Source organism: Saccostrea echinata, unplaced genomic scaffold (genome assembly GCF_033153115.1).
Source record: "Saccostrea echinata isolate AGI-Se365-2 ecotype Australia unplaced genomic scaffold, CSIRO_AGI_Sech_v1 ptg000019l, whole genome shotgun sequence".
Taxonomy (NCBI): domain Eukaryota; kingdom Metazoa; phylum Mollusca; class Bivalvia; order Ostreida; family Ostreidae; genus Saccostrea; species Saccostrea echinata.
The window spans coordinates 5384710-5392919 of NW_026889768.1; the positions used below are offsets into that span (position 1 = coordinate 5384710).

Sequence of the window (8210 nt, forward strand, 5' to 3'; positions counted from 1 at the left end):
TTTTAATTTCTCAATTATATAACAGATGTTAAGAAATCACAATTTAAAAATAAAAAAAAATCACAGATACATAAAAACCTTTGCAGAATGACTTTATTGAGTAAAATAATGGAAAGTTAAAATGAATATAATAAAAATTAATTGACACAGTATTTCTTATAATTTAATAAAGATTTTAAATTAATAATTCCAATGTAGATATTAATAAATTCACAAAAAAGGAATGAAACAAATACTGGCATGTCCTTACCTTCATTTTAGCGGATAAAATCACATCATTTTCTGGGTTTCCAGCATTTAAGGGTTGTCTGTACTTTTTACAGAGAGCTGCAACCAAGCACACATAATCCCTGATGAAGGGTATCTGGGTATTTGGGACAACATTTTGCAAAAACTCCACTGTTTCAGTCGTCCATTCACCGACTCAACAATCCAACGGGTTTTGGTGACCAGTCTCGAAGTATTTGCCTGCAAAACATTAAAAAATATATATACATTGTAAACTGGGGTACAAAAAAATGTAATTACTCTTAATTAAGTGTTTACATTGTAAGCATGTCATATTACTGACTTTTATTATTAATATACACTATAACAGTGGATAAGATTGAAATATAATAAATTATCATAAGCTTCTTAAAAGAATATAAATGCTATATATTAAAGTTTCCATTTCTTTTTTCTTTTAATTTTGATTAAAAAAGAGTTTTAAATTGTAGTATTATGTGTGTGTGCATTTTTATACCTCATCTGTTGTGTGTTGTTTCTGGCCTTTTGGAAGAAAGGCAGGCATCTGGCATTTGATTCCCAAGCTGTCAAGGAAACTGATTGAGTCTCTGAAGCCACGGTCAACTACGAGGACATCCTCCTGATGCAGCCAATCTTTGATGTTCTCCATGTTGGACTGAATGTTGTGCTTCAGGATGCTCGCATCGTTGTTTTTCTGGTCTGCAAAATATAGTCCGAGGACCGATATTATGTAGCCGGTCGTAGACACTATAACCATTGGCTTGACTAGAGGTCGGTTTTTGTGCTGGCTGTATGACCTGCGCTGGAACCTGAAGTTGCTACTTTTCTGGATAAAAAATGTTGGTTCCATCCACGACTAAAATAGCTGGATTGTGTAGATCACTGCCAAACAGCTCCTTAGCAAGTGGTGTTGTGTGCTCCTGGATAATCTCTTCCCTTGAGATATGGTCAAATCCCACATATTTAGGAGTAAAAGTCTCAGAAAGTTCTCACCTGGCTGTTGTTATTGCCCGTCTGACACCACATTTTTCAATGTTGAAGAGTGTTGATAGCATTCGATGGGAAAGACTAGTCCTTAGTTTCACCAGTAGAAGAGCAATACAGGCTCTGATGCTGTTATTCTTCGTAGCTCTAATCGACTGCACATGCGACACTACATCGTCAAAATCTGCTCTGGAAATTCCTGTTAAATTCACATAATCTGCGTCAGAAAGGCCATTGCTGCTGTCAAAGTCTAATCTGTTTTTCTTATTTCTAATTGCTGCTGCTCTTATTGTCGAAATCAAAGAAAAAATGTCTGTTTTGTTGAAGTAGGTGGTGTCATGTACCGACCTGGAGCCAGAAGACGAGTTCTCCAGACATCTGATAGCATCATCTTTCAGAGAAAAGTCTGGTGCTAAGTGGGATCAGCAGCACCGTGCACCCGACAGCAGAAGGTGTCCTGATAAAATGAATATATGATGCCGTCTCTCTGCAGACAGGGTGAGGAGCCTTGATGTCCTCTTCTTACATATGACACAGGATGAGTGACTTTTTCCTGATGAAACTATGGGCAATGGAATAATGTTCGGACTTTTGGCATCTGATTTCAGAGACTTTGCCGGTGGTTCATAATCTTGCTCTGTTTCTTTTGAAGTTTTGTTTATGGACTTGTAGAATTTCGTATATCAGTTCAGGCATGTAACATATACATAGTTTTCACAATTAACAGAAAGTCCTAAATGTTGAAGATATAGTTTGTACGATTCAGAAGATCCAGGCTTTATGAAACGTCTTTGATCAGCTTTGGTTCTTTTCCCACAAGATATGCAAGGATATTGTTTTGGACCATCTCCAGGCATTCTAAAATTAAAATATAAATATCAAAGTTAAATTACTATATATATTATGTATGCACATTTTGTCTTTAATTATGGAAGGAGGGGGGTTTACTTGTACAGTGTATATACATTTGCATGAGATTTTCTTTATATATGAAAGAAGGAAATAATTTATTAATGTAAAAAGAAAGAAACAAGCATGTGATTTTGAAAAATATTTTTTGAGTAATATCAAAATTATCATTTTCAATGTAATTAAGATTTAAGTAAGAAAAAAAATACCAATATTACAAATAAAACTTAAGCGATAACTAATCTATTCACATATTAATGTATAATGCATGGATGCTTGTAACCAATATTTAACTAATAAATAAAGGTTAATGTTACCAGGTATAATATATAATTATTTCATTCATGAAATCAATTTAAATAGCAGTTTTATTGATTTACCTATTTGAGTTTAATGAATAAAAATCAGAGGCAAAGACATTATCGGGTACTTTAAATTAAAACAAAAAAGATGAAGCTTGTAATGACAAACATTTTTTTTTATTATTTAAATGGTGATTTAAATCAATTTATAATATTCCAAGGTAATCTAATTATTTTTTTATTACTTACAAAAGGTTAATTTTACATTAATAATATTTTAATTAATTGGTGAAAAAAACCACAAAAAATACATTGTCCCCACAAGAAAAATAGAAAGAATTTATATTATTTATTCTGCAAAGAACATTAATTAGATTTAGTGATGTTAGCTAATTTTAAAGAAACTAACTTTTTTTTATTTCGTTTTACAAAAAAAAAAAAACAACAACAACAAACAAACAAAAAACCTCGTACCAATTTTTTTTGATTTTTGACTGTTATAGCACACCATACATTTTGCACAGGTACCAGAGCAAGGTCCCTTGAATACACACACGCTAGACTCGGTTGTATTTGTACTCAGACAGAAAAATATGTTAGCATTTTATAAACACCAACATAGTAAGGTAGTATATTTATATTTTAATGCCAAATCGATTAAAAGTGTTATATAAAAACTTTCTTGCCCGATTACCTAACGTTTTGTATACAGTATCATCTCAGCTGACCATAACTCAGAGAATAAGATCCCGGCATACTACAGGCCCCTACAGCTTGTGTGTACATTTAACCAGAATAATTTTAATGACAAAATGGCACGTTACATGGATGCTATACATACTATATGCACTTATATATTTTTCGTATATGTAAAGATTTTCACAACTGATAAAACGCGGCTAATCATGCAGATCAACCGGCCGATCGAGGGTTCATGAATCATGAATATTAGGCCCTAAATCAAAGAGAATCAATGATTAAGTCAACTTCTTATAATCTATTTTTTTTCTTTGAAAGAAGATAGCATGTTGTGTTCCTGTTTAATATATTTTAGATACACATTTTCTATTTTCAACTGTTTGACATGATTACCGTCCCCCAGAGTTCATGGAGTTAGCGGAGTCTGTCATGTCAAATCTTTTATCAATATGTTTGGGAGGGGATTTAATTTTGAACAATGCATGTAAATAGTGGATGCAAAATGAAAATTGCTCTGATTTTCAATTCATCCCTACCTGCTAAATGGTTAGAACTTCGATAAATCTACCGTCACATTGTCTGTTTTTGACTCATCCAACTTTGTTTACGTCTGCTGCTGTGATTTGAATATAAAAACCGAAACCGGAAGCGATCAAAATCGCGCCTCGAAAAACATCGTTTTATATATTTTTCATGGTGGCTGCATGCAAACAATAGAATGATATTTTGGGATGTAATTTATTGCGTCATTTTAAACGATCTATTAAATTTTTACTGTGTTGTTTGCGTGCGGCCGTATCTAAATCTTGTTTGGAATGTGAGAATTTGATGGAAATTTCTCAATTCCGGAAAAATCACACAACTTCACATAGTGATAACTCAACTACAAATCAAATGTTGAAAATTTTATTGCTATTTACATCAAACTGGACATCTCGTTATATGAAAAGTAAACCATCTTAACGATAGCACTGGTATAATATTGGGCAGCTCAATATACTTACTGCTGATTCTTTGTCCGTTGCCTGTCGTCGTTGTCGTTAACTTTTCACATTTTAATCTTCTTCTCAATAACCACTGGGCCAATTTCAACCAAACTTGCCACAAAGTATCCTTGGGTAAAGGGGATTCAAGTTTGTTCAAATGAAGGGCCACACCTTCTTCCAAGGGGAGATAATTATGAATTTGTGAAAAATTACTGGCATCATTTAAAAATCTTGTTCTCAAGAACCACTGGGCTTGAAACTATGAAACTTATATGGAAGCATCCTCAGGTAGTGTAGATTCAAGTTTGTTCAAATCTTGACCCCCAGGGATAGGGTGGGGTCACAATGGGCGATCAAAGTTTTAAGTAGGAGTACTTAAGAAAAATCTTTAAAAATCTTCTTCATAAGAACAGCAAAGCCATGATTGGTCATATTTATATGGAAGCATCCTAATGTAGTGTAGATTCAAGTCTGTTCAAATCATGACCCCCAGGGGTAGGTTGGAGCCACAATGGGCGATCAAAATTTTTAATAGGAATACTTAGGAAAATTCTTTTAAAGTCTTCTTCTCAAGAACAGCAAAGCCATGATTGGTCATATTTATATGGAAGCATCCTCAGATAGTGTAGATTCAAGTTTGTTCAAATCATGACCCCCGGGGGTAGGGTGGGGTCACAATGGGCGATCAAAGTTTTACATAGGAATACATAGGAAAAAAATCTTTAAAAATGTTCTTCTCAGGAACAGCAAAGCCACAATGAGTCATATTTAAATGGAAGCATCATCAGGTAATGTAGAATCACATTTGTACAAATCATCACCCTCCAGGAGAATAGAGGGGCCATAACAGGGGATCATAGTTATACAAAGGAATGCAAAGGATATATCAATCAAAATTTTCTACTTAAGAACAGCAAAGCAATTATTTGTCATATTAATTCAAAAGCATCCTTATGAAGTATAGATTCAAGTTAGTTCAAATAAACAACCCCCCCCCTCCCCCCGAATTTTATATTTTAACTTTTCAAGACTGAACTGATTTCTGCTTTTTCCTAGCCAGAGTGCTCAGGGCCTCTTGTTTAAATTAGCCTTTGTAATTAATTTCTGTAAATCTGATCATTTCTATACATCCCCCAGACAGGTCCAAATCATCGGACCCAGAACACGTAACAATACTTCATATGTGTATTCCTTGTGATCTTTCCTTGGGTAAAAATATTTTTGACCTTTACTCTGGAGTTTGACCTACGTACTTTTGAAAAACTTTAACCTTGGCTATAACTTTTGAATGGTTGGAGCATGGGCTGTCATATTTCACATTTATATTCCTTGTGAAAAGACCTTCCATTGAATACCAACAATTTGACCATAGAATTTGACCAATTTTGAAAAACTTTAACCTTGTATATAATTTTTGATTGGTTGGTTTTGGGGCTTTCTTATTTCACACATGCTTTCTTTGTGACAAGAACTATCTTTGGGTACCAACAATTTTAATCTTTTGACCCTGACCTAGAATTGAATAAAATTGACCTTCGCTATAACTTTTGAATGTTTGGTACTAGGGCTTTCATATTTCACAGGCGTTTTCCTTGTGACAAGACTCATATGAAGTACCAATATTTATGACCTCTGTATCTTGATCTTGGCTTTTGACCTACTTTTACATAACTTTAACCATGACCTTGAAGTTTGATTTGCATTTGAGAAGCTTTGGTCTTGATAAGCTACTATCCAGGGACCCTCGGAAATTCAAGAGGTTGGGTCAGGTGTTTTGGAGGAGTAAATTGTCCTGTTGACCGCTCATACCCCCCGTGAGACTTGTGTATTGATCAGGTAGACAGAATATTCTTTTGTCAAATTTAGTTTAAAACCAAAAGGTCTAACAGTTGGTATGAAGTCTGAGAATGTAAAAGATGGTTATCTAAAATATAATATGAAAGTTTGCTCACCTATTGTGGCCACACGTACCCTACCCGCGGGGCATGATTTTAACAAACTTTAATCTACACTACTTGAGGACACTTCTATGTAAATGTGACATGGCTTTGCCGTTCTTCAGTGTAGTTTTTCTTATATAATCTTGTGTAAAACTTGATCACCTTTTGCGGTTCCGCCCTAGCTTAAGTGATGATTGTACAAATTTGCATCTACACTACGTTGTAAACCTTTCACGTATTAAATTCCTATTTTCTAGCCCACTGGTTCTTAATTAATTTTTAAAAGTTGCCATTATATATCCACTGATTCTTAATTACATGAATAATCGTCTGAAAGAGGGCGTTGCCCTTCATTTCAACAAACTTACATTCCCATCACCTAAGGATGCTTTGTAGCAGGTTTGGTTAAAATTGGTCCAGTGATTCTTGAGAAGTAGAAAATGTGAAAAGTTGGCAGACGGAAACCGGGCACCCTTGAAGATTAGAAAACCTTTTGGTTTAGCAGAGCTGAAACATAAAAATATATACTTTTTAAATAAAAATTATACATGTATTAAATGTAACGTTAGCAATATTGTATCTAAATTTATAGCCCAAGATAATATAATGTTTTGCTTACATTTATGTAGCTTTGATTGCAATTAAAACAATACTTAACGGACCCGCAGAACTGCAATCTTTAAAAAAAAAGATCTTTCCAGGATCAATGCTTCACATACTTATGATAGTTACATATATGCCAAGTGCATCTGCTTTACGGAATATAGGGGGGTTTTTTTGTTACCACGAGTTATCGCTCATGCAGTTATAGGCAGATGTGCTTCAGGTTGTTCAACGTTAAAGAAAAGAAAAAAGCAACAGCCCAACAAACTTGTTAAACACACAATAATGAGAACAAGCTAGATATACATGTACTAGTAGTTCCAAACAAAACGCATCAAAAGCTTGTTCTGTACGTTAAAATATGTTCAAAACAAATGTCAATCTTTTTGCTTGTATTCTCTATAAAGGATACGATCTAAATAATATCTTAAAACTTATGGAGTCGAAGCCCCAAGGCAAATTTTCCATAAACAAGATGTGTTTGTGAAACACCATGTCCCCGATGGTAACATAGTTCTGGAGTGGGACGTAGACTAAAGTGCAATAGTTATGGCCAATGTTAATGTTTTTCAAATGTAGGTCAAAGGTCACAGTTGAGGTCACATGATCAAAAATTTTTGTACCAATGGAAAGGTTTTGTCATAATGAACACTCATGTCAAATATTAAAGCCTTGCCCTTGACAGCGCAATAGTTATGGGCTAGGTTAAAGTTGACAACAGGCAGACAGACAAACAGACAGGACAAAAACAATATACCCCCGGGATCTTTCGATTCAGGGGCATAAAATCACTTTCCTTGAACCCCTTTTAATGGGCCCATTTGGTGTAAAATGAGAAGCTTGGGATTTTTGGCTATTTTCATGAGTATGAAGGCTCAGTAGGAACATAGATTATTTTTACTTGGCGTCTTTCATTTTTCATAGATCTTCCACATTCCTCCCATTTTCTATTAAATTTGTCATCAACTTCTTTATTTATTGAGATTATTATTATAATTCACTTGCCAAATTAAATTATTTTTAATAAAACTTCATTTATACCTGTGCAAATTTCAAGACTTTTCTCCTTGTTAAATTTTGATTAATATTTATCATTTACAAAGAAAAATTCGCAATTAATGAAATTTATAACATTTTCAACGGTGTTTTAATTTAACGTTGATTATATATACATGTATACACACACACACACACATATACGTGTACAACCGCAATTCTCACTACACGAGGTTTTACACCTGAAAGTCACTACACTATGTTCCAGCAATGCTAACAAGATAAACAGACCATAACTGTGATTCTATGGGTCTTTGTATATGCAAATGAGGTTCAGAAAGATGAAAATTCAAATAATGAAAAAATGATTTTTCACCTAAAAGTCACTACATTTGGTCACGTGATTTTGCTCAATCACACACCGGAAGTTGACAAGTCACTACATGGCTTTACCAGGACACACACAGGAAACTCAGTACATAAACACTCTTGTAAGATATTATACAAGAAAATCACTACATTCAGTAAATTTTGAATGCGTT

The 8210-nt window shown here is 34.0% G+C and overlaps 1 protein-coding gene across 1 annotated transcript; it reads right to left on the bottom strand.

Annotated features, from left to right (window-relative positions):
- Window positions 1-266: 266 nt before the first annotated feature.
- On the bottom strand, window positions 267-1233 carry LOC133189786 (uncharacterized). Its single transcript, XM_061325185.1, has 2 exons — window positions 746-1233; window positions 267-468 (listed from the first exon to the last, which is right to left on the bottom strand). The coding sequence occupies exons 1-2, from the start codon at window positions 1097-1099 to the stop codon at window positions 298-300; spliced, it is 525 nt and encodes a 174-aa protein (XP_061181169.1). The 5' UTR covers window positions 1100-1233; the 3' UTR covers window positions 267-297.
- Between the last annotated feature and the right edge of the window lie 6977 nt (window positions 1234-8210).